The sequence below is a fragment of the Sminthopsis crassicaudata genome, chromosome 1 (assembly GCF_048593235.1).
Source record: "Sminthopsis crassicaudata isolate SCR6 chromosome 1, ASM4859323v1, whole genome shotgun sequence".
NCBI lineage: Eukaryota > Metazoa > Chordata > Mammalia > Dasyuromorphia > Dasyuridae > Sminthopsis > Sminthopsis crassicaudata.
In genome coordinates this window covers 578,724,774-578,750,616 of record NC_133617.1, presented here as the reverse complement: position 1 = coordinate 578,750,616, position 25,843 = coordinate 578,724,774, and the positions used below count along the sequence as shown (strand labels likewise).

The 25,843-nt window shown below is 35.9% G+C and overlaps 2 protein-coding genes across 4 annotated transcripts in view; one reads left to right on the top strand and one right to left on the bottom strand.

The window, feature by feature from the left end:
* LOC141551033 (low-density lipoprotein receptor class A domain-containing protein 1-like) overlaps nt 1-14,067 on the top strand; it is a 29,152-nt gene extending 15,085 nt beyond the window's left edge. The window contains exons 3-6 of one of the 2 annotated variants that reach the window (XM_074282262.1): nt 9,260-9,382; nt 11,460-11,603; nt 11,712-11,834; nt 13,372-14,067. In XM_074282262.1, coding sequence (XP_074138363.1) covers nt 9,260-9,382; nt 11,460-11,603; nt 11,712-11,834; nt 13,372-13,508 — 527 coding nt within the window. In that variant the 3' untranslated portion in view covers nt 13,509-14,067. The remainder of the gene's footprint in view (nt 1-9,259; nt 9,383-11,459; nt 11,604-11,711; nt 11,835-13,371) is intronic. The other variant, XM_074282263.1, reaches the window with a different exon arrangement.
* A 3,354-nt stretch (nt 14,068-17,421) lies between these two features.
* On the bottom strand, nt 17,422-24,918 carry BTF3 (basic transcription factor 3). Of its 2 annotated transcripts, none has more exons than XM_074282254.1 (6): nt 24,694-24,918; nt 24,083-24,151; nt 20,979-21,092; nt 19,493-19,694; nt 18,852-18,908; nt 17,422-17,740 (listed from the first exon to the last, which is right to left on the bottom strand). In XM_074282254.1, exons 2-6 carry the CDS (start codon nt 24,149-24,151, stop codon nt 17,694-17,696), a joined length of 489 nt encoding a protein of 162 aa, XP_074138355.1. In that variant the 5' UTR covers nt 24,694-24,918; the 3' UTR covers nt 17,422-17,693. The 2 variants fall into 2 exon arrangements, with proteins under 2 accessions (XP_074138355.1, XP_074138354.1); XM_074282253.1 differs by lacking the exon at nt 24,694-24,918 and adding an exon at nt 24,468-24,676.
* Between the last annotated feature and the right edge of the window lie 925 nt (nt 24,919-25,843).

Here is a 25,843-nt window from a genome sequence, read left to right as displayed (position 1 = left end):
GAAGCTTTTGGTTTAATACTGCACATTGTAAAGGCAATAAATGATATAAATAAATCTTCTCAGGGATGTCATAAGGAAAGAGAAAATTGAAATAAACCGGAAGAGAAAGGAACTCAGGATGAGTCCCTCAGGAAGTAAGAAGATCTAATAAAATAAATGGTGACTCTATTCATTGGGATACTTCTCAGAGATTTTTAACTTGAGTAGTAGTTGTTTACTTCTTCAGCCATGTCAACTCTTCATGACCTCATAGACCATATTGTGCCAGGCCCTTCTTTTCTCCCCTTATCTCCCAAAGTAAGTCTATCCTAACTCATTTTGTTGCTTCCAGGACCTTATCTGTCCATCTCATCCTTTGTTCCCTCTATTCCTTTTGTTTTCAGTCCTTCAAGGTCTTTTCCAATGAGTCTTGTCTTCTCATTAAATGTTCAAAGTATTTAAATTTCAGCTCCAGCATTTGACCTTCCAATGAGTAGGCTGAATTGATTTCTATAAGTATTAACTGATTTGATCTTCTTGCTGTCCAAGGGATTCTCAAAAGTCTTCTCTAAAGCCAGAGTTAGAAAGTATTGATTCTACAATGCTCAGCTTTTGAGAGAGTAGCAGAAACACCATTGAAAAGGAGAGCTAATAATTGAATTTTTAATAGTAGAGAGCCTGAAACCTATAATCTTCCAGTTTCTAAAAAAAAAAAAAAAAAAAAAAAAAAGGAGGGATATAAATGTTAAGAATTATAGAAATGAAATTTCAGATAAGAATATCAGATTTTATTAAGAAAGTGCAGAAGGGATGGAAGTGGATATCTTCAATATAAAGAAGATCCAACTCACTTCCAACTGATCAATGATGGACAGAAACAACTACACCAGAGAAGGAACACTGGGAAATGAATGTAAAATATTAGCACTACTGTCTATCTACCCAGGTTACCTTCGGAATCCAATACCTAACGTGCAACAAGAAAATTGGGTTTACACACATATATTGTATCTAGGTTATATTGTAACACATGTAAAATGTATGGGATTGTCTGTCACCTAGGGGAAGGAGTAGAGGGAGGGAGGGGAAAATTTGGAAACATAAATACAAGGGATAATGTTACTAAAAAATTATTCATGCATATATACTGTCAAAAATTATAATTATAAAATTAATAAAAAGAAAAAAGAAAAAAAGAAAGTGCAGAAGGATTTTAAATGTAAAAGTTGGTCAGAAGAATTTAAAACTTAAAACATCAACTCTTGCAGGGAGGGGGAAAAAAAAAACTATCCAGTGACAGAAGCTACAGAGACTAATCATCCTCATGCTTTTTGAGAAATAACTAATGAGGTCTCTCCATTGTATCTGATCCCAACATCAATTTTATATAAGCATTTTAAAGAAACGCTATTTGGACCCAGAGCCATTTCCCCCAGGGTTCTATGTCTGCTGGTACCAAGTTGCAACATTCCAATTGACAAAGAAAATCCACTTTTGGATCCAATTCATTCTTTTTGAGGCATTACAATAATATAGTAACTGGGCCAGATGGCATTAAGCACCAAATATAGATTGATCTATATTTAACTACTGTTTTTAGTATGTCACATACATATAACTATGTTTCTGAAGAAGTAGCAGCTTTTTAATACCATTTTAATCTATAAGAAAGGTAACAGGAATCTCCCCTACAATTGGAGACCCATAACTTTAAATAAAACTATTCTCAATATCTTATGTCTTGGTTCAATTAAAAAGACTAGGGGACTGGGATAGTCAGAAAGGATTCATCAGCAGATATCAGAAGGGCTTCACGCCAACTGCTGATTGATGTAACATAATTCCCTGCTACAGACTGTCTTGGAAGATGCCAAAAATAAAAAGGGAATCTGTGGAGTGGCTTTGTTGGATACGACAAATGCATTTGGCTCAGTGCCCCACAGTTCCATCTGGCTGGGCCAGCTTGCATGATGAGGCTATTAATGTAATACAGTCACTCTACCAGGACAATAAAACCTCTATCCATTCCGAAGATGGTTTTTCTCTGAGTCCTGAATGCAAGACTGCCCCTTCAGCCCCATACTTTTCATCTTAACTCTGGAACTGATAATACTCAGCATGATGAGGACAATGTTAGCCTATGAACTACATGGCAGGAGAACCAACATTTTGGCATACTGACTGACACCTTAGACTCTCTTTTAAAATTCTGGAAAATACAAATGAGATTGACTCCTCAACAGGGCTGCATTTTAATGGGATAAAATGTGTGCCCGTATTGACTGACAGCTAAAGAAAAAAAAAAAAAAAAAAAAAAAAGCAAGTACCCATCACTTAATTCCAGGTTCAAAACCAAGTGATTCTTGCAATATCAGAGGACTTTCTGTTTCTACCTCAGCATACCTGTGAGATTCCTATGATGTGATACTCAATAAGATCTCTGATTTGGCCTAATAGAGCAATCTAGCATCCTGAAATAAATTTCTTAGAGTGAATATTTTTATCTTACTTTTTATTTCATTTTAAGAATGGTGTAGTTTCCCAAGAGTATCCTCAGCATTTTGCGTAGAACAACCAAAAAGGATGATGACAAATCACTATACGTCCCTCAAAAAGCCAGCATTGAAGTTCTTTATCATCCCTATATAGAATGGGAGAAGTGAATGGACTACCACTAGTTGGGGGCAATGGATGTTGGACAGGTGGTCCATTGGGTGAGATTACTGGCCTCAGTGGACTTGAACTGGCTTTCTCACTATCTCCTAAGTGACCCCTGTACAGAGGACGTTGCCATATCTGAATGGTTGGTCCTATGGAGAAATTTGGCAATGGGGATGCAATCACACCCAATACTTGGTTCCAAGTTTGAGTGGCTCCTCATCAGTTATCCACTCTCCTTTTGCCCCAGAAAGGATGAAAAGATAAACAATTTTATAAGCAACAAGTCAAGAAAACTGATCAGAGTAAGGTGCACGACTATGATCCAAGCCTTGGGCAGTTTTATAAGAGAGGGATCTTTTACCCAAGCCACAAATTTACTTTTATTCAGAGTCAGATTAGACCAGGCCAAATGGCCCCAGGAGATTTAGCTCTATTGTCAGCATGGATCACCAGACAAAGTGCTTTCCCCTAGGTTCTCTGCCACTGCAGTCCTCATTTGATTGATGACCTAGTGCCATCTTAGAGAAATAAAGGCCAACAGAGTTCTAGAAATTTCTGAGTTCCATGTGAGGTGAATCTGATTCAGAGTCGGAGGGAACATTTTGATCAGACTTAGCAATCACAAGAACCATCCTGCCAAACATCATGAATGTTACTGTGGTTATTGAGATAAGATACTTGGCTTGCCAATCATCCAGAGCTACCAAAATAAGAAAAATGTCAAATATTATGCTAGCATCTAGCCTAGGGAGATTATAGTATATATAGGAATATATACGACAGTGGGAGGTTTAGGAGGTTGGGATCTGGCCAATGGCTGGATACTATCAAAATGGAAAATTATTCAGAGGTATACAAATCTTACAAGGAACTCAGATAGGTAAAGGAGAGATAGATACATCAAGTATAATATTGATGTGAGGCAATGCATACAAATTTAAAACTGGGACAACTAGATGGTACAGTGGATCAGAAGGACCTGAGTTCAAATCTGTTTTCAAATACTGTGTTACCCTGGGCAAATCATTTAACCCCAATTGCCTTGTCAAAAGAAGAAGAAGCTTAAAATGATGACTTCCTTTAACTTTCTTTTTAACTTCCTTCCTACAACTTAGAATCCATAGCTTCCTTCAAAGTTTAGTTCATGAGCCACCTCCTAAATAAAGCTTTTCCTGATTTTGCCAGTTTCCATAGCCTCCTAAAGAAAGCTTTTCCCAGTTTCCCAAGCCTCCTTGAAAATTAACTGGAAGTGTGTGTGTGTGTGTGTGTGTGTGTGTGTGTGGTAGGTATGTATATTTTTGTTGTTTGGTAATTTTTAGTCATGTCTGACTCTTTGTGACCCCTTTCCTTCTCCATTTTACCATTTCCTTCTCCAGCTCATTTACAGATGAGAAAACTGAGGCAACCACGGTTAAGTGGCTTGCCCAGAGTCACATAGTTAATAAGTGTCTCAGGCCAGATATGAACTCAGGAAGATGATCCCAATGCTCTACCCACTGCACCATCTAGTACTCATAGGAATGCATATATCTCTCTGTGTGGAGTATATGTATATATATATGTTTATATGTATAAATGCATGTCTATATACATGTGTAAGGTCTATGTCTAGATTGTACATGTATGTATGTGTTTATGTGTTTTATTTGTACAGCTATGTGTAGATTGCATGTATGTTTACATGTATAGGTGTATAATATAAATACTTGTATATCTATAGTGTATATGTGTATGCATACACATGTATGTATATTTATAAGTATTACGTTTTGTCTATTTATAGGACATAGTAGACGCTTCTTAAATGCAAAGATAGGGTTTTTTCTTTGTATCTCTAGCGCCTAGCACAGTTCTTAATCTGTTAAATGATTTTTGCATGAGCATCCAGTACCAAGGGGGTCACCCAAAGCACAGCATACAAAGAATTTTGATTTTCTGTATCATGGGGATGGTTCTCCTAAATTTTAATAGCCTCTGACCCAGGAACACATAGAATTTCATTGAGTGGGACTTGAATTAAGCATCAGAAGATTGATATCTTTAGATCTTAACCTTTTTTTATGTCTTGGGCCCCTTTGGCTATTCAGTGAATCCTAAGAACATCTTCTTAGAATAGTTTTAAAATGCTTAGGGTTACAAAGAAAATCAATTTTATTGAAATATGATTATAAAAATAACCCAACAATTTATGTTAAGAATATTATGTCAGTCTTCATTTTTCAGGCCCTTACAGAGAAGATTTCCTCAGGATATATCTACAGACATTTTCTCACATCTGCTAATTTGTATTCACTGACACTAACCACTTAGGTAGAAATGATATCTGTAACTAAGACTTCTATTTTTAATAATACCATATGACTTTTCAACTGAAGATCTCAATATATTTTAACAGTATGATATTAAGTCTTTCCAGCACCTTTGAGGGAACCCTGTTATATAGTATGACAATGATTTGCTACATGTTTGTGGGAATTTATGTTATCTGAATCTCTGATATATTGAGGCAAAGTCCAAGAGGGATTTATTTGCAGGATTTCCATTGACTTAATGCTTTGGCTTCCCTGCTAGTGGTTAACAGTAGTAACTAAATATTAGGTTCTACTGACCTTTCACAAGCACCAGCATAACTGTATAAACAGAGGCAGCAGCCCCCAGGACTTAAAGTTGAGAACTAGTCATGAGATCCCCATATATATATATATATATATATATATATATATATATATATATATATATATATATATATATATATATATCTCCAACAAATAACACCAAAAGAAAAAGAATAGTAAAGTAAAGGCATTCGGGATTACCTCATGTAAGCAGATGACTTTACATTCAGATTTAGAAGAAGATTTAAAGATATTCTTTAGATTTGATGCTCCATAGCAAATTCACTTGTTTTTCTGAGTTTGAGGGTAGAGGAGAATAAGATATGAATAAAAGTGATATAAGTAGGGCATAATGTTCTTTAGTTCTTTTTTGGTTATAAATTCCTCCATTCTCTAAAGATCTGACAGATAAACTATCCCTTGTGCTCCTAATTTGCTTATAATATCATCCTTTATGTTTAAATCATGAACCCATTTCAAACTTATCAGTATAGGGTATGAGTTTGGTCTATGCCTAGTTTCTGCCATGTTAGTTTCCAATTTTCCCAGTAATTTTTATCAAATAGTGAGTTCTTATCCCAGAAGCTGGAGTCTTTCTTTGGGTTTATCAAATATTAGATTACTATAATCATTGACTATCAGAGTCTTCCACTGATCCACCACTTTATTTCTTAGCCAGTACCAAATGATTTTGATGACTTCTGCTTTATAATATAGTTTTAGGTCTGATATGGCTAGGTTATTTTCCTTTATGTTTTTCCCCCATTAATTCCCTTGATAATCTTTTGGTCTTTCAGATGAATTTTATTAGTTTTTCTAACTCTATAAGATAATTTCTTGGTAGTTTGATTGACATGACATTGAATAAGTAAATTAATTTAGTTAGCATTATCATTTTTATTATATTAGCTCAGCCTACCCATGAGCAATTGATATTTTTCCAATTGTTTAGATCTGACTTTATTTGTGTGAAAGTGTTTTAGAATTGTGTTCACATAGTTCCTGGGTTTGTTTTAGCAGGTAGATTCTCAAATATTTTGTATTGTCTATGGTTAATGTAAATGGAGTATCTCTTTCTATTTCTTGCTTTTGGGCTTTGTTGGTAGTATATAGAAATTCTAATGATTTGTGTGGATTTATTTTATTTTTTAAAATTTTATAGTGCTTATACATTAACTTGCTTGTGTTAAACAATTCCATGAGGTAGGTATCATAAGTGGTGTCATCTTTCCTTTAATGATCTGTTAGGTAATTCCTGTGGTCACACAGTAAGTATAAAAAGCAGCATCTGAACCCAGGTCTCCCCAACTCCCAAATCTACCAAACTCTACTATCATGCAACCTCTTCAGGGCTTAAAAATAGAGCTCCATAATAAGTAATTTCAAATGTCTGAAAAGGAAATTTTTTAAAAAGTGCTTAAAAAACAAACAAAAAAAAAAACCCACCAGCATTTCTATATTTATCTCTGCCTCTACCTCAGCTTTGTAACAAAAACAGTTAAGTGAAACTAATGCATTGACACACTATTCCATGGTGTGTTTATTTTATATCCTCCAAGGCAACTCTCTAAGAATATATGGTGTAAATGTCTTATATATCTTAAATATGAGGAATTCCTTAAGGTGATGACATCACGTAGAAAGAAAGGAAGAAAAAAGAGAAGAGGAGAGGAGAGAAACAGACAGAGAGACACAAAGACAGACAGATAGAAAGATAAAGACAGACAGAGGCACAGAGAGATAAAGACAGAGAGAAATACATAGACAGAGACAGAGACACAGAGACATAAAGAGACAGAAACACATAGAGAAAAGAGACAAAGACATATAGAGAAACATAAAGACACAGATACACACAGAGCCACAAACAGAGACTGAGGCAGAAAAAAACATACACATGAAAATGAGAAAAATACAGAGAGAAAAAAAGAGAGAGAGAGGAAGGGACAGAGGTTGTCAATAGTCAGATGACACAACTGCCTCATAGGCCCTAAGGCAATCATGCATTAGTGAAGAGAACAAATGATTAGGTGGAATTCTTTCACTGATCAAATGGAATATTTGAATGTTTTGAAATAACAAGATAAAGTATGCAATAAACCTTAAGTATATATCAAACACAAGATATCATAGACCTAGTTAATCAGCCCAAAATGCCATAAATCATTAAGCATTTAAGTGCCTTCTCTGTGTCAAGCCCTGTGCTAGCTTCCTTTAGGAGCCCTGCTTTCTAGGGAAAGCTTTCCTCTGTCCCCCTCATGAAAACCTAGAGCCTTCTGATATTTATCTCCAATTTTTAAAATCCTGAATATAGCTTGTTTGTACATAGATATTTACAGATTTTCTCCCCCCTTTCATTGTGAGAACAGGGGACTATCTGTATCTTTCTTAGCATGCACAGACCAAAGCACAAAGCTCGACATATCTATTTTTTGCTGTTTTCAGTCTTTCTGATCCCAGGCCCAGCAGTCAGGTGTGCTATATACAGGAGATACTCATCCGGTTTTGGGTTAGATTAGATGAGCTCTGCTGCCCCTTTTCCAATTTTGAGATTTTCCAGGTTTCCAGTCCAGGCTCCACTCCCAGATCATACATGATCAATTCTGATAGACGTGGCTCTTTCCAACAATGAGGTGATTCAGACCATTTCCAATGACCTTGTGATGAAGAGAGCCACCTGCACCCTGAGAGAGAACTATGGGAAATGAGTGTGGACCATAGCATAGCATTCTAGCTCTTTTTGTTATTGTTTGCTTAAATTTTATTTTCTTTCTCATTTTTTTTCCTTTTTTATTTGATTTTTCTTGTGCAGCAAGAGAATTATACAAACATGTATATATATTGGATTTAACATATATTTTTTTTACCATGTGTAACATATATTGGATTACTTGCTATGTAGGAGAGGGGATGGGAGAAGGGAAAAAATTGGAATACAAATTTTTGCAAAATTGAAGAATTATTCACACATATTTTTTGAAAATTAAAAAGCTTTAATAAAAAACAAACAAAAACATGTATAAAAGTACCTCCTAAAGGCTACTCAGGGCAGCTAGGTGGCGGCATAGTGCAGAATCTCATCTTCAGTTCAAACCCAATCTCACACTTATTCCTTTATGACCTTGAGCAAACCACTGTTTGCCTCAATTTCCTCATCTGTCAAGTGAACTAGAGAAGGAAATAATGTGTCTCTCCAGTATTTCTGCCAAAAAAACCCATCTCACCAAATGGGTTAATGAAGAGTCAGGCATGACTAAAATGACTCAACAAGAAGATGCTATTCACATGTAATTAGGAGGTACAAGGACTACTGAGGCAGGTTTTGATCCTAAGATACTTATTTATTATAGTTATTCTATTATATTGCTTTATTGCATTCATCTCAAAATGTCACTAATCATATAGTATATACATTACCTTTATAAACCTAAATTTATCATCTGAATTTATTTCATGTACTAACTATTAAAAGAGGTTTCGCTCCTTCTCCACCTCCCTAAGGCTCTGTAGCACACTATAAATATTACAGGATGTCACCTCAACTTGGCTGACCTACAATACTGAGTTTATACCCAGGCAAAACAAAACGTGAACTTGGCTCTACTGTCCGCGTCTGTCCAGTCACTGCGGTTTTTCTTTTTTTGGGTGAGAATGGGTGTCATTTCCTCCAAGAGTATTCCCTAACTAACCCACTGGTTGGAGGGAGGGAAGGGATGATGGATTGGTAATTAAAGTAGTTAACTGGCTTCCCCAGAGGTACAGAGGAACCAGTCAGAGAGAAGCTACATCAGAAGGAATGATCTTCCAGGAAGCCTGTAAGATCATCATAGGGCACATGAAGTAATTTGGGATGAGGGGAAGGGGAGAGGAGCTGACTTCTAGTTAGGACCCAGTCACCTTTAAATAGGAGGAGCAATCACAAATTCCTCACTATTGTTAATAATCCTGTGCCAAATGTCTGTCTTTGGAGTGGCTTAATGATTGTCATTCTGTTTGTGTAACAGAAAACCGACTCCTTTGCACTAAGAGATGCCTCCTCGTTTCCTGCGTGGCCTTCCTTTTTCTCGGCAGTATTGCAGCTGTGCTGAGTCTCTCAATTATCTTTGGAATACCTGTGAAACCTACAAGTATGTGTCTCATATGTACGGCATGATCACCCAAGTTTGTGGAGCAGTGGGGTTACAGAAGGACAAAAGACTGTCCGAAACTTTTAGTCCCTTTAGGGAGTAGGTAAGAATTAAGATATGTATACTGAGGCTAAGGAGAGAAGTACTCAAAAATCTTAGGAAGAAATATATGATGTCAATGTATAGGATATAGAGAGACTGTTACATTTTCTTGAGACAAATTACTTAATCCTTCCTAGGGCTAAAATTCATCTGAAGAGTTAGCTTAGATTTCTTCCTCAACATCTCTTAAGGTGGATTTTTTAAAATGGTCCCAGACAGCCACCATTGGCCCCAACTGGGGAAGGAAATAAGCATTTATATAATTCCTATGTGCCAGGCACTGTGCTAGATATTTTTAATAATCATTATCTCATTTGATGGCAGGCATTATTATTATCCCCATTTTACTATTGAAGAAATTGAGAAAAACACAAACAACTTACCTAGAGTCACATAATCTCTGTGCAGTTTTGAACTCAGGTCTTCTTTACTTCAAATCTAATATTCTATCCACTGTCACCAACAGCCTCCACATTTACATTCAACGTTACTCAATCTTCAATGAGAACACATTTATTCCAGTATACTCATAACTTAATACTAGGAAATTGACCCAATCAAATTTATTAATATAATAAACTATTACAGAGTTAAAAAGTGCAATTAAATATAGTTCTTTCCAGCCTAATATTTATGGACTGCTCACTTACCAAGCAGCAACATCTAATCAGAAAATGAACAGTATCTTGTTCAGTCAGCAAATCCATGGTTGCAGGTAAAACCACTGGTATTTTTAGAACTGTTTTCTGCAGTCTTTGCAGACTATTTTTAGGCCTGCTTCTCAAGCACTCTTTTGGCTTGGGCAATTTTTTTTTCTTATAATCATTTCAAGAAGAATTCAAAGAGTCTGTTATTGTCCTATGTAGGTATGAATGAGTATACACTGAAGTTCAGTCCTTAGTGAATGTGGGTTGCTTTATACATGGAGAGCTAATGCTACATAGACTACCTAAAACAGAACAGATTTTTAACAGTATAGAAAATTGATTCAAAGCTTACTATTTTAGCATATGTATTTCTATTGCTAATAATCAAATAATTGATCAATGAACAAGTACTCAATGGCCATTGTGATAAACACATACCAATACAGTATTAATAATACTGGGAGAATTTTATATTCCCAGATAAATATGCCCATAGCTCTATAATGGGAATAAGTATCTCGTGTTCATGAGATCTAAGCTGTGGTGCTCTTTGTTCCTTAAATATCAAATGAGTCTGGATTCAAAACGTAAAAGACTGAGGATAATCTTCATCAAATGTCTATAAACCTTGGACTTGGTAATCTGAATATTACTAATATAATTATCACCAAACTGCCCTCAAGAAGGCAAGCAGTCTGTGAATATTAGAAAATAGCTTGTGTCAAAGTACTTGATCTTCATAATATTCCTCCAAGTTTAGTATTTTTATCCCTTTTATGATGGGTAAAGAACAGATATATTAAGAGATATATTTTGGGCAGTTAGTTAAGAGCAAAACCCAAACACTATCTGTAGGCTTCCAGTTCAGACTCATAATAGGCAAAAGCTATCCTTTTACTGAGAAATATAAGCTCAAAACAAAACAAACAAAAACATATGCCCCAGTAGACCTTGAGTGCACAGATGGAGAAAAAAAATTCAAAGTATAATATGTAGAAAGTGGCTATGGACTCAGAGGACCTAAATCAAGTTTGCCTCTGCCCATCCTTACATGACATTCAGCAAATTTAACCTTGGATCCAAGTTCTGTCAAGGGACAAAACTCTAAATCTATGATCGATAAGGTGTGGCTAAGCAGGTGTGTGTGTGTGTGTGTGTGTGTGTGTGTGTGTGTGTGTGTGTTTGCACTGTGCACAAAATTATCAAGAAGTGTGTCAGACACTGTAGGAAGGCAGTGGAACTTTGGGTTCCCAGACTTGAGATTATAATATAGAGTAGATGCATAGTTACTCAAAGATGATACCAATGCTTTTTTACAACTTCTCTAGGCCCATCATACCGACGATGTCAAACAGCTTCAAAGCAGCTTGGCTTTTTGTGTGATGATCTCACTACCTGCTTACCACCATCCCTGCTTTGTAATAGGAAGCTAGACTGCAGTCATGGAGAAGATGAATCCACAGTATATTGTGGTGAGATGATACAAAACTCTAGACTGAAATATATCTGCTAATAATCTCTAAATCTCTACTAACTACATAATTTTCACACCCTAGAATTAACATGTTTGTCTGAAACAGGTCAAATGCCCAGCAGTCTACCTCAAAACCTACTATTTAAGTGTCCTAACCGGAAGTCATGGACTTACATAGACAAAGTTTGTGATATGAGGAATGATTGTGGAGATTGTTCAGATGAATCAGGTAAAAATGAAGACGCTTAATCTGTGTCAAAGGCTAGTAGAACTCCACCCATCTATTCAACTCCCTAAAAATTTTCCTTAGACATTTCCACTCATAAATTGTCAAGTTCATCAGTCATTTCTTGTACAAAATTCAATGCAAATTAACAGATGAACCAAGCAAACTGATACAGCCATGGAGCAGGTTCAGCCAGTTTTAGAGTTAAGAGATTAGGACAAGGGCTACATGTGAGCTGAAAACAGCGAGTCCTTCCCCTCCTTTTAAGCCAGAACTTAATTTATAATTCCAAGTATAATGGGTAGAAAGTGTCTATGGACTCAGAGGACCTAGATCAAATTTGCTTTTGCCCATCCTTACATGACATTCAGCAAATTATTGGGTTTTTTTTTTTTAATTATTAAAGCTTTTTATTTACAAGATATATGCATGGGTAATTTTACAACACTAACAATTGCCAAGCCTTTTGTTCCCATTTTTCCCCTCCTTCCCACCTCCCCAGGTTGACCAATACATGTTACATATGTTAAAGTATAAATTAAATATATGTATACATGTCTAAACAGTTATTTTCAGCAAATTATTGTAACCTCCTTGGATCCAAGTTCTGTCAATTTATAAGATCATTTTAGATAAAAGGAGGAATTCTGAAAGTTTCTGTCCTCTTCTAATCTTCTTTTACTTTGGACTTTACCATTACCATTCTCACTCCTCCCTCCCTTCCCCCAAACTTCTCTACAAAGATTATTAAATGTCTGATGACTGGGGCAGCTAGGTGGCGCAGTGAATAGAGCACCAGCCTTGAATTCAGGAGGACCCCAGTTCAAATCTGGTGTCAGACACTTAACACTTGTTAGCTGTGTGATCCTGGGCAAGTCACTTAACCCCAGCCTTAAAAAAAAAGAAAAAGAAAAAAGAAAAAAAAAAAAATAACACAATTCCATCCTGGTCTTGACCATCATGAAGTAATAGGTGTTGGTAAAACATTTCAAGTTCCTGAAAATTCTTTCTATTCTTATAAATGTGGAGCTATAAAATCACTTCCTTGGGAGTTGAAATAGGTGGAATATAGCTGCTTTGATTATTAAAAGCTTTTCCGGCCCTGAAATCAGGACGGGACTCCAAATCTGGCCTCAGACACAACACTTCCTAGTTATGTAACCCCTAGGCAAGTAACTTCTTAACCCCAATTGCCTTAGCAAAACACATAACACACCACACACAAAACAAAAAAATTAGGACTACTTGTTTGCTCCTCTTTCCAATGTCCATTAAATATAATTATAGTGGTTTTTCCTTGTTTGTATAATAAATCAGGACACTTTTTTAGGTTGAATTATATTCCTTAATTTAGCTTTTTGCTCACAACACAAATTATTTTACTCAAAAGTGTGTAATATTTGGCAGACAGCTGCAATTATTAGTTTTTACTAATACACCCTAAATCTCCGAGGTATTTCTTTTCCAGTTGTCTTTAAGCTTGGATTTTAATCTACTTGAACACTGGATAAACATTTTAAAATAAGCTAATTATCTACAGGTTTGCAGTGCCCAATCTGTTCAGGCTGGAGGTGCAATACAGTCTTCTTTGCTGATTGTGACTGCATTCCCAAAGTGCGCTGCAAAGATGGCATACAAGACTGTGCTGACTGGAGTGATGAAAATACATGTGTGTAAAAGATTAATCCCACCCATCTCTGACTTCTAGAAAACCAAAACTTTGGTTCCAAATCAGCAAGACTTTAAAAAAAAAAAAAAAAAAAAAAAAATTCTATGTTTAAAAGATTTCCTAAAAAATGAAAACACAAATACATGAGTCTTGTTTTTAACTACCAGATCATTTTCGGAGCCTCTCAGCCATGCCATATAATACAGTATAACATTTGAAAAATGTAAGATTCCAGCACCAATACTTAATCATTAATAAGAATTTTCTTCTGCTAACACAATTCAAGTAAAAGGATCATCCAATTCCATAGTACTGTCTGGCTAATTCAGTCCCAAAAGAATATATAGTTAAACACAAAGAAATTCTTTTACTTGGAAGAAGCATATCAAATGTCTTAATTTCATAACTCTTCCAAGACAAAAGGAACCTAAAGAAATTTAGTTTAATTCATTAATTGTATACATAGGAATGCAAATTCAAATAAGGTATAATATACTGAACATGAAATAACTAACTAGTTGATTGTAAGCATTCACTAATTCCAAACTGTATCTATACCCAACTACCTACCCATGTCTTAAAATTCCTATAACTACTCACTTCATAAAGGTCTACTAAAGACACGTATTTTGGATGAGATTTAATTGTTATCCAGTCCTTGAAAAAAGGATAAATAGGATAATTATTTAGAAAAGCTCTTAGAATGCTAGAGAACTCTGGGATAGCATGAGGGTATTGCTATATTTGGGTAGTTATCTGTTGCTAATTGTCCTGTAATAGTTTATGAAATAGAATTGGCCAAGAATTTTGTGCTTACTTATAAATGGGGTTGGAAAGTAACAAGTGGTCAGAAACTTCATTTAAATTAAAATAAAAAAAAAAATTTAGACTGCAATTAAGCTGGCATTCCACATATGTGACTAAACAACACAAAGCAAAAGACACAAGACTCATCCTGGGTTTTACAGAATCTGACATTTGGATACCTACTAATTTGGGAGCTAAATTTGTTAGGATAATTATTGCTTTAAGGGTGAGAATAGGTAGCAGTTTGCAGTAGGTGCTCAAATATTTTTCTAAAGCAGACAAAACTTATAACAGAAAACTACTGGGAAACTACTTTTAGATAAGTTATTTTTTACCTTATCCTTGGTAACATCTTTCTAGATTTTTAGGAACAAACTCCTTCCCACACAACCCCATTGGTTGTAATTTTCAAACTTCTAATAGAGGAATAATTTTTTAAAACTCACATTTCTGTATGGTGCAATAGTAGAGAACAGTTGTACTTTTAAAGCATGTGAAAACAAAGGAGTGGGTCCCCTAGATTCTAAAACAATCTCCCCATTTTCTAAACTTTTTAATTCGGCTAGAACATAAGCACCCCCTCCAAAACAAAACAAAACAAACAAACAAAAAACATAACAAAAGATTTCCCATTAAGGATATAAATTTCTCAGGAACTTAGTACGTTGTGCTTAAAAAGATTCAATGGGTGGATTTACCCACAGTGAATAATTTACCAAAATTAATAGTGTCACTTTTCTTAAAGATCATATATGTATCTATCCATTAAATTCTTATTAGACTTATAGAATCAGATCTTAAATTTTAATATTCCTTTTAGTTATTTGAAGTTAAAAAGGAAATGTTTTAAGCTAACCCAATGCAATATTTCTGATAAGGGTCTCATTTCTAAAATACAGACAATTGAATCAAATTTATAAGAATGCCCAATTGATAAATGGTCAAAGAATGTGAAGATTTTTCCAATAAATTACAGCCATCTATAGTCGAAAGAAAAAAAATGTTCTAATTATTGATTAGAGAAATGCAAATTAAAACAGATCCTGCACCACACCTATCAAATTAGCTGACAAATGATAATGATTAATGTTGAAGACGACGTGGGGAAATTGGGACTTTAATATATTATTAGTGGAGTTATGAATTGATCAAGCCATTCTGGAATGCAATTTGGAATTATGCCCAAAGGGCTATAAAACTGCATCTAGCAGTGTTACTATTGGGTCTATATTCCAAAGAAATAATTTTAAAAAGGGACAAGGACCTGCATGTGCTTAGCTTGAATTCAAAATCATACAAAAATACATGTTAAAAACTTTACAAGTGATTAGAAAAATATTTTAAAATTATCATTAAAATTAAAAAAAAAAACTGAGCTAAACAGAACCAGGGGAACACTGTAGACATTAACAGCAAGATTATGTGATAATTAACTGTGATATACCCTAAGTTCTTCTCTATAATCCAAGACAATTAGAATAGATTGACAGAAAATGCCATCAGCCTTGAGAGAACTATGGAAAACTAAACTTTGAAATAATCCTATTTTCACCTTTTTCTTTAGTTTCTTCTATCTTTTGTTCTGACTTTTCTTTAATAGCATCATCTGAGAAGAAAAATTTGAAATGCAAAATTTTACAAAAAGTGAATAATGAAAACTCTTTACTTGCAAGTGGAAAAATAAATTAACTTTTTAAAAAATCTTTTTAAGGTGTTCCAAATCATTATTCATCACAGAAATACAAATTAAGGTGACTGAGATACTATACACCTGTCAGATTGGTTAAGATGACAGGGAAAGATGACAAATATTGGAGGAGACGAGGGAAAACTGGGACACTGATACTGTGAATGCATCTGGCCATTCTGGAGAGCGATTTGGAACTATGCTCAAAAGTTATCAAACTATGCATACCCTTTGATCCAGCAGTGTTACTACTGGGCATATATATCCCAGAGAGATCTTAAAGGAGGGAAAGGGACCTGTATGTTCAAGAATGTTTGTGGCAGCCCTTTTCACACTGGCTAGAAATTGGAAATTGAATGGATGCCCATCAATTGGAGAATGGCTGAGTAAATTATGGTATATGAATGTTATGGAATATTTCTGTAAGAAATGACCACCAGGATGATTTCAGAGAGGCATGGAGAGACTTACATGAACTAGGATATCATTACACACTTCAACAATACTGTATGAGACTCAATTCTGATGGAAGTGACTATCTTCAGCAATAAGAGGATCCAATTCAGTTCCAATTGATCACTGATGAACAGAACCAGCTAGACCCAGTGAAAGAACACTGGGAAAGGAGTATGTACTGCTTGCATTTTTGTTTTTCTTCCCAAGTTTTCACCTTTCTAAATCCGCTTTTTCTTGTGCAACTTGAGAACTATATAAATATGTACACATATATTGTATTTAAGATATACTTTAACATGTATGAGACTATCTGCCATTTAGGGGAGGGAAGGGAAAAAGTTGGAACAGAAGTGTTTGTAAAGATCAATGTTGAAAAATTACCCATGCATACCATGCATATGTTCTGTCAATAAAAAGCTATAATAAAAAAAACTTTTAAAAAGCTACCATGTATTTAAAAAAAAAAAAAAAAAAAAACCACCCACTAGAAGAGTTAAAAACCTCAAATAACTGCTTTAATTTATGAAACCCAATCAAAATGTGACAAAATTATTCTGCCACAAAATGAAACAAGTAGATTTCTTATGGACTTTTCTAGAAAAAATTGCTTATATTCTTTTTCCATTAGAGCATATTATATTCTTATTTCTATACATAAATTCGCTGTAAGAGATAAATGTGACAAACTATTTTGTTCTAAGTGCTTCAAATCATTAGGCAAAAGGAAAAAAATAGCTTTACCAAACTTCAAGCCAACATTTTTTCTCTCTCCTCTTCACATAAAACATTCCAACCAGCTTAATTTAACTTAAGTCTAGAGGCATATAAAATATTTCATAACTTTGCTAAAATATATGGGAATCTGACAAAACATATAAGGAACATAGCCAGTTATATTATTTAAACACCCCCCCAAATCTACGTTGCTTTCATATACAAATTAGAGTACCAACAAAATCAAGTCAACTGTATACTAGGTAAAGATTTTATTAACCTTTTTTTCAAACTTTAATTCCAGGTTTGTTCAGCATAGTTAGGCTGCAAAGAATGAATTGTGTATAAGCAATAAATGAAAAGAGCTGCAATGTCCAATGGGCTTCAAAATATCAAAGATCTAATTCTATAGATCCGTAAACAAAAACAAAAACAAAGAAAGGAAAAAGGAAAAAAAAGCAGTCACACGATATAAAATAGCAGCTCCACATAACTTTCAAGTTTTAACTTTCAGAAGTTGATACTCAATTCAGTTTGCCTCGTTCTTAGAAGCTTCATCAAAATTCTCAACGAGATCTAGGAGGGAAAAAAACCAAAATATTATGTTATGAAAATATTTTTATAAGCTTATCCCTAAATCTTATGAAGGAGTAATTTCCAAAGCATATCTGGTGAAATCATTCATATTAGACACAAAGTAGGACTTTTAATACAAAGTACAACTACAATCAACTTAGCATTATTCACATCAATTTAGTCAATTTGGGCATAAGCATAAAACACAAACATCATAACCTATTGCCAACAGTGGAAATATTGCAACTGAAGAAACTATATTACTCTCCAAGAGTTGTAATTGGGCAATACATTGGTTACTATGAAGAAAGAATCCAATAGGCACCCAAGTTTATTTTTAAAGTTTTGTTGTTTTTTTTTCTTAATTTTCCAGACACTGAAGTTACCTGTGATATTAGCAATGAATGATCACCTACAAAACCAAACCAAAGTTCTCTAAAACTAGGTTCCAGGACCACTAGGGGCATGCATTTCAAAGGTTCTCTCTCTCATAATTATTATTATAGCCTTTTATTTACAAAACATATGCATGGCTAATTTTTCAGCATTGACCCTTATAAAACCTTCTGTTCCAAACTTTCCCCCTCCTTCTCCCACTCCCTTCCCTAGATGGCAGGTAATCCAATACATGTTAAATATGTTAAAACATATTCAACAGTTCTCTTGTAGTACTAATATTGCTAAGGAGAAAATTTTATTTGATTTATGAAATTTACTGAAATGCATGTATTATTGCATTGCTAAAAAGAAACTACCATTCTTTCTATTTATTCCACCAAGATTTTAATTTTCTTGTAAACAAACCAGACTAATCCACAAGGATATGCCGTATATGGGTTAACAGAAACTGTGCTCTTAATTTTATCAAGCTAATGTTAAAGAAATGACCTGCTTTTTTTTTTTTTTTTTTTTTGGCGGAGGCAATTGGATTAATTGAATTGACCAGAGTCATACAGCTATGAAGTGTTAAGTGTCTGAAGCCAAATTTGAACTCAGGTTCTCCTGACTTCAGGGCTGCTGCTCTATCTATTGCACCAGCTAGCTGCCCCTCCCTACTGCCTTTTACTCTAATGTACGTAAACAATAGAATTTTCAACAAGTACAGTTTTACCTGGAACTTCATCATCATCATCCTCCCCAGTGGCAAGTGGTGCTTTCCCATCAACAGCTGCAATACACACAATATAAATGTTACCTACACTTTCTCAAATCTTCCTAAAATAAAAAAACACAGTACTAATAACATAACAAAATAGTTCAAGATATTCACCCAATTCTTGTGAATAACAGAAACAAGCAGTATCCTACATTTAGTTGATAATAAGTAGCACAAGATAAATTGATAAAATCTCAATTGTTAATTTGTAATGTCCATCGATAATTATAAGAAATTACAACAGTGATATTTATTTATTACTTGGGATTTCACCTATATTAACCAATAAATATACTCATAGTTAATGACTACCAGAGTTTAACTTTTTCCACCTACTTCAAATCCAAATGAACAAGAGTATGAAAAAAGAATTCTATCAAAGTAGAACTGTGGCATAGTAAAGCAGGAAGCAACTTCATTTTTTGAAGAGTACTTACTCAGAAATTATTTCCCAACTAAAATTTTAACATGACAAGTCCCTGCCCTGCAGTAAAAGCACATTTATAATGCTTTGGGGGGATTAAAAAAAACAAAAAACAAAACAAAAAACCCCAACTCTTCATCACACCCATATTCCCAATACATGAGTAACTTACGTTGTTTGGGTAGAGCTTCTGCCAGTCTTCTTAAGCTAGTCAGACTGTCAGCTCCAAGCTGGTTTAAGATGCTGGGGAGCATTTCTGTTAGCTGCTTTGTCTCAGCATGGCCTGTAATAGTGAAAGTGTTTGCTGCCAATGATGCCTGAACTTTAGGATTGTTAAAGTGGATCACTGTTCCCTGGTTGGTAAACATATTCACCTGTGAAAAAAATTAAAAGAAAAAAAATGAGGGATGCCCAATTTAAAACTTTAAATATCTTATTCCAACAAAACAAAACCCCTAAGCTTAAGTATTGCAGGTAAGCTAATAAATGGAAGCTTTACTCAGAAAACAAATTCAGCAGACGCTACATTACCTTCGAGACATACAAAAATTTCCCATAGGTGTATATCCTAATCACTGACATTTTATAATACCAAACACATTATAAATCAAATCACACATATGAACTTAGCTCTAAAATCAGGTGGCGTATTAAGTTACTTTTTATGAAACTTTCCTCTACCAACAGTTTTGCCTATTATATATTCAAGTAAACAATCACATTAGATAGACATGCCTGTCAATATATTGGAATGAAACTGCTGGCAATAGCTTTTTTTCCCCTCTCAAGTTCCATATATAAAATTCTGATAGATGGAGGAATGGAGGTCTTATGCTATCCCAGAAAAGCAGTTAAAAGTGAAATCTGGGAGGAAAGGGAAAGGTCAGAACATAAGAGTTGCAAAAAGAAACTAAGATAATATGTGTAAGGTACTTTGTAACCATAAAGTTACACCAAGTTTGAACACCAAATATAAGTTATTAGCTAATACACGAGAAGCCTAGCAGCCATTGAAGTTTAAGCCCACTTCTATTTTACAAAAAGAAAAAAAAGAAAACTAAACAAAATTTAGGCACCCAACTCTTGTTTGTTATTCTCATCTCTCCCCTATTTTGTAATTTGAAAATACATAGAAAAATTATTGCTCAATATTTTACTCCATAGCTAATGCCTCCTATGATAGAAAGTCATTACACCATAATTTTCTTTATCAAAGTTTTTGAGAGAGTAAAGAACTTGTAAGGAAAAAGACAGTTTCTGAACCATATAGATGGGATATATATATATATGATTGCTGAAAGGTAGTAAAAGAAAAGCAATCTTCACATTTCCCAAATTAAAATATTTAAATCTTAATGCAGCACCTTCCCCAAAATGGGTAAAAAATAACTCAAGACTAGAATTAAAAGACCATAAAAAGCCATGTCAATATATTAATATCTCAATTCTTCATTAAATAGCTCCTGAAGGGACTATAATCCCAGTGGAGCAATTTTTTTCCCTTATATCTCATTTTAGGGGCAAAAACCATTACTCTATGTAACTGGCTAAAACTCACATTCCTTAAATAAAACAATAAGAATGCATAATAAACTATATCTGTGTTTCCTTTATCTTTTTAAAGGAAAAAAAGATCAAGTCAAAATCACCAAAGTTACCTCTTCAATACCAGAGATATTGTTTACTCCTAGTTTCTTTAAGGAAAACTGAAGTTTCTTATCATCTGCTGTAGCTGTTCTATGAACCACCTTCTTCTTTCTCCGAGCAGTCCCCTAGAAAAGGGAAAAAAAGTCTTTCATGAAATTATCATAAAGGGCAGCTAGTTGGCACAGTGGATAGAGAACTAGGCCTAAAGTCAAATCTGTCGTCAGAACTTAACACTTCCTTGATGTGTGACCCTGGGCAAATCACTTAACCCCAATTGCCTCAGTGCTCCCCCTCCCCCAAATCACATGGACCATCTTCAAATGAACTCTTTCCCTTTCTGATCTTTCTTTGAACTCTTAAAATATCAGTGTGCTTAAGTGGATTAGAGGAAATAGTGATAAAGAAGAGGTGGAAGTTGAATGTATTTATATGGTTTTAACACTCAGGGTGTCCTATATAAAGACACGTTAATTTACTGGCAAAAAAAAGACAAGTACAGGAGCAAAAGGTACATGAAGATCTTTCATATAACCAAAAGTATTAAGGAGCTAAGACAGGGAATCCTAGTGCAAAATTGAAAACCTTTGCCAGACAGATAGTTATGTCACTGCTAAGTCCTAACACTTACTTTATCCTAGGGCACTACCACTAAAGAGATAGTCCTCAAATAGCCAGATAGACCAGAGCTCAAAATCATGGCTCAGATTCAACTTGGCAATGGACACAAAGCTTAAGTAAACTATTCCCAGCAATCCCATTTTAAGTAGACTTCCTTTCCAACCAAAATGGATCATAAAGAATGTATTCTTTAGAGCAAAAGTAGCTTTTCACAGCATTATACAATGCTATAATCAAGCCTTATTAGTCAATTTTTAAAAAATTGAACTCATCACTAAAGTGACCTAAAATACTAGGTTTTATAATATTTTTGGAAAAGACTGGAACATCTTTAAGTTCTGTCAAAAATTAGCTCCTGTTAGTATCTCATCTTCCCCCACAATAAAAGACCAATACCTTTCTAAAAGCCTGGGAAAAAAAATCACATTTCCATATTTATTGAACATATTCATTTAAAAAAAAAAAATTGATTATCAAGATTATGCCTTATGTCAATCATTCCTGTAAACCACAATATTGAAGACCTTTCAATTACCTCATTACATTCCCCCCCCCCAGTTAAATAGTTTTATCCATCAAAAGGTACAAAAGAAATTTAATTCTTAAAATATTAAAGGAACTATGGCATAAGAACACCCAACCTCTGTCCCATTAAAAAAAGATCTGAAGAAAAATTTCCCAGAGAATGTAAAGCCACACCTAGCTTACAATAATTGCTAAAAGTGCAAAATGCAACCAATCTTTAATATGTAGGTGTTAACCTTAGGGAACACAAGTTTCAGCATGCAAGAATTAAGATCAAATCACTAAATTCAAGGTCCAACTAGCTACTCATTCCTTAAGAGTAAGTGAAGTTCTAAACTATGTCCTAAGACCAATGACTCTCTCTACCTCTGCTGATATTTTTAAAAGCATTAAGCATTTACCCAAAAAAAAAAAAAAAAAAAAAGCATATAGCATAAAAACCTGGAAAGCCATACCAAATTAAGAACATATCATTAAATAGTAATAAGTTATTGGATAAGATTTCTGTCCAGTGAAATTGTTATATAAGAAAATCCTCAATTTAATTTTAAAAGTAAAAGACATAACCATCTGCTGCGTTTGGAAACAAACTACAGTCATTTTAAACCCCCCCCTCGAGATTTTTGGACCCGAGTGAGTATTTAAACCACCCATTAATCCTCCTCTCCCCCTAAATTTTCCAAGATATAATGAACAAAAACAGGTAAGAAGTTATGCTTTCAGGAATGGTTATAAATTCCATCATATACCTGTATTTAAGATGCAAAATAAAGGGAAGAAAATTTTTTCCCAAGAAAAAAGCAATTATCCTGGACCAAATTCAACTTACAAAACATCTCAAAATGTTATCTCAAAAATGTACCAGAAATGCACAAATAAAAACTATTATTATGATTCTTACTTTGGGAACTATAACTAGTTTAGAGAACTAAAGGATTTTTGTGAGAATAAAACCTGTCAATCTTTAAAAAGTTCACTTGTCAAGTCTCATTTCTATTTTTACACAAAGAATACACACATAGATGTGGATTTTAGCTGGACCTTACAGGTGTAAGGCATTGCTATTAATTATACATGTTAACAACTGCTCAGTTAATTTGGCCTTAAAATCACTGACAAGGTCACAAAGCTTGCAGGGGTCAGTAAGACCTAGTTCCTTCCTGACTTCAGGTTCTAGTCACTGAGCCTTAGCTGTCCAAAATAATTTAAGTTTTAAAATGCGCTCCAAATGATGGCTTGTGGATGACAGGAGCAGCAAGCACAGAAATAGTTGTTGGGTTTACTGGAATACCTATAGTGACCACCAGATCAAAGAATTGAGAAAATTACACAGCCCAATTTCGAATTTTCATTACATGTGAACTTTAAAAAATGTAGGAGTGTCTGCATAACTCAAGTCAAAACAATAAAGTTTAACCTCCCTAGGGAGTGATTTGTGTTTTTTTCTCTGCCAGAATGAGTTTTCTATTTTCCTTTTGCTTCTCCTTGCCTCTTCCCAAATACACAGCTACTATGTCTCATCTGGTATAGCCCTCTCCTGACTTTCAGCAAACATTTATTAAGTTATTAAATATCCAGGTCTCTGCCCGGTGGTGAAGGAAAAGAAGTTTGGGTATGAGAAGGTTCGGTGTCTGTCACAAGTTTCCAGGGTGGGGAGGTGAGAAAGCTCTTAGTAAACACATTAGATATTTAGAATTAGAGAATAAGGAGTAGAACATGGGTCCACCAGTTCGCAAACATTTATCAGGGGCCTGTGGATTATAAGGCAGGCAGCATGTTCCCGACCAGTCGGGGAGTGACGAGGAAGCCTGGGAAACGTGCTTCCCCGCTATCACATTTAGATTCGGACTCTGCAGGGACCCGTAATAAAGTTAAAATAAAAAATTACCAGCAAAAAGTTCATTAAAGAAAGCAGAAGCACCACTAAAGCCTTGGCTTTTTGGGCCAAGTAGTAACACTGGAGAAAACTTACTTTCCCACCAATGCGCACTTGGGCCTGCAGCTTGGCAAGTTTCTCTTGGTTCATAATCGTTTCTTTCATCTGTAAAAGCAGAAAAAGGCGTCAGCGTGACCTCTCCCCGACTTAGTGCGGCCTTCGGGCCACCGAGCTCCAGCTGCCACCCCACCCCCGCTCCGAGGGAAGGCCGGCCTCGCTCTCCCCGAGGCCTCGCTCTCTCTCGGGCCTGAGCCCTCGTGCGGGCCGGCCGCCGGCCTCGCCTTCCCCCCGGCCCCGCGCGGCCAAAGGCCCGCAGCCATCTCTCCTGGGAGTCTGCCGAGGCCCAAGCCCGACCCTGGCGGCCCGAAGCCGGCGGGCGCCCTAGATTCCGCCGGCGCAGGAGGAGGAGGCTGCGCGTCACCTGCGGCTCCGGGTCTCCTCCCGCCGCGCCCTGAGCCATGGGATGGGAGAACATGGCCCAGCCGTGCTGGGGCGGCCTCGCCCCGCTCGGTCGCTCGGCCTGCCCGACTCCCCGGCTCCCTTCCCTGCTTCACTTCCTCCCTCCCCGCTCTCCCTGAGCCCTCGCTTCCGGGAGCTCTCCCGGGGACCACCGTCCGCCCAGACCCCGGCCCCGCGCCTTTTTGTACCTTGCCGGAACGGAAACGGAGCTGCGCAGATGACCGGGGGTGTTACTCGCGGGGTCGCAGGTAGAAGAGCCAAAGATAGGGGAACACACGCGGGATAGCAAGATGGCAGCCAGAGAGGAAGCCGGAAATGACGCCTAGCGACTTCCCTGCCAACCTCCGATAGGAAGGAAACGTCTCCGCCCCGTGCTCTGCAGCGCGCGCAGTACCTCTCCTTCTCCCCCCCCCCTTTTTTTTTTTTAAAGTTGGCTGGGTTCCTAGTTTGTGACGTTTTCCCAGCTCGACTTTGCGGTGGGGTTGCTGGGGAGCATGCGGCAGGGAACCTTTGTTTTCACGCAGGCGCACTCCCGAAGAGACTTTTGCCTTTTCCTATGGCCCAGGTGCTGGGTCCTGAGATTAATCTCTAGGCAGTTATGATCTGCGTTTTCTGGGCGGAGGTGCTGCTAACACTTTGAAGATGCTCATTCCCCAAACCATGAGTTCTTAACTTTTTTTTAATGTCCCAGAACTTTTTGACGGAATGTTTTTGAGTGCATAAAATAAAATACATAGGGATTGCAAAAACAATCAAAAATACTTAAAATATTTTTATAAAATAAATTTTTATAAATATAATAACATATATATTATTTATAACAATAAATATCATATATTATATAATATAATAAGTTCACAGGTTGGGAACGCCAGCACTAGAAAAATTAAATAATTAGGCATCCTTCCTCCCCCCCACCTCCCCCTCCCCCTCCAACATAAAAACACGGCATCATTCAATTAATGGGTCCCACAATTTGTAGACTTGGAGGTTCAAACTTGCGGGGTTTTTCCGGGTAAACGATCCAGTCACCTCCATTTTTTTTCTTTGATTCATTCAGCACAGTTGCTCTTTGAAGATAAATCTAGTCTCTTAGATACCAAGAAGCAAATTTGGTGGATTTGGGGTAAACCGAAAAAAAAAAAAAAAAATCTCATAAATCACCTAATCGTAGCCAAAGGAGATGTTTGTGCCTGAGGGGAGGACCCTGGACTTGGTGATAAACTAGATCTACTCAACTTAGAAACAGGATCTAATAGCAGTCCTAATGCAAATCTTGGCAGTAAAAATAAATTGTGATAAAAATGCTATTGACCAAGTTTCTTGCAATCTGGGCTA

Excerpts from the sequence above, each read along its gene's own strand:
- BTF3 (XM_074282253.1), bottom strand. The coding sequence starts at position 24,521 with ATGTTCTCCCATCCCATGGCTCAGGGCGCGGCGGGAGGAGACCCGGAG. Across the intron at positions 24,152-24,467 it reads GAGGAGACCCGGAGCCGCAG|ATGAAAGAAACGATTATGAA; the intron begins GTGACGCGCAGC and ends CTGCTTTTACAG. Across the intron at positions 19,695-20,978 it reads ATATCTCTGGTATTGAAGAG|GTGAATATGTTTACCAACCA; the intron begins GTAACTTTGGTG and ends TTTTTTTCACAG.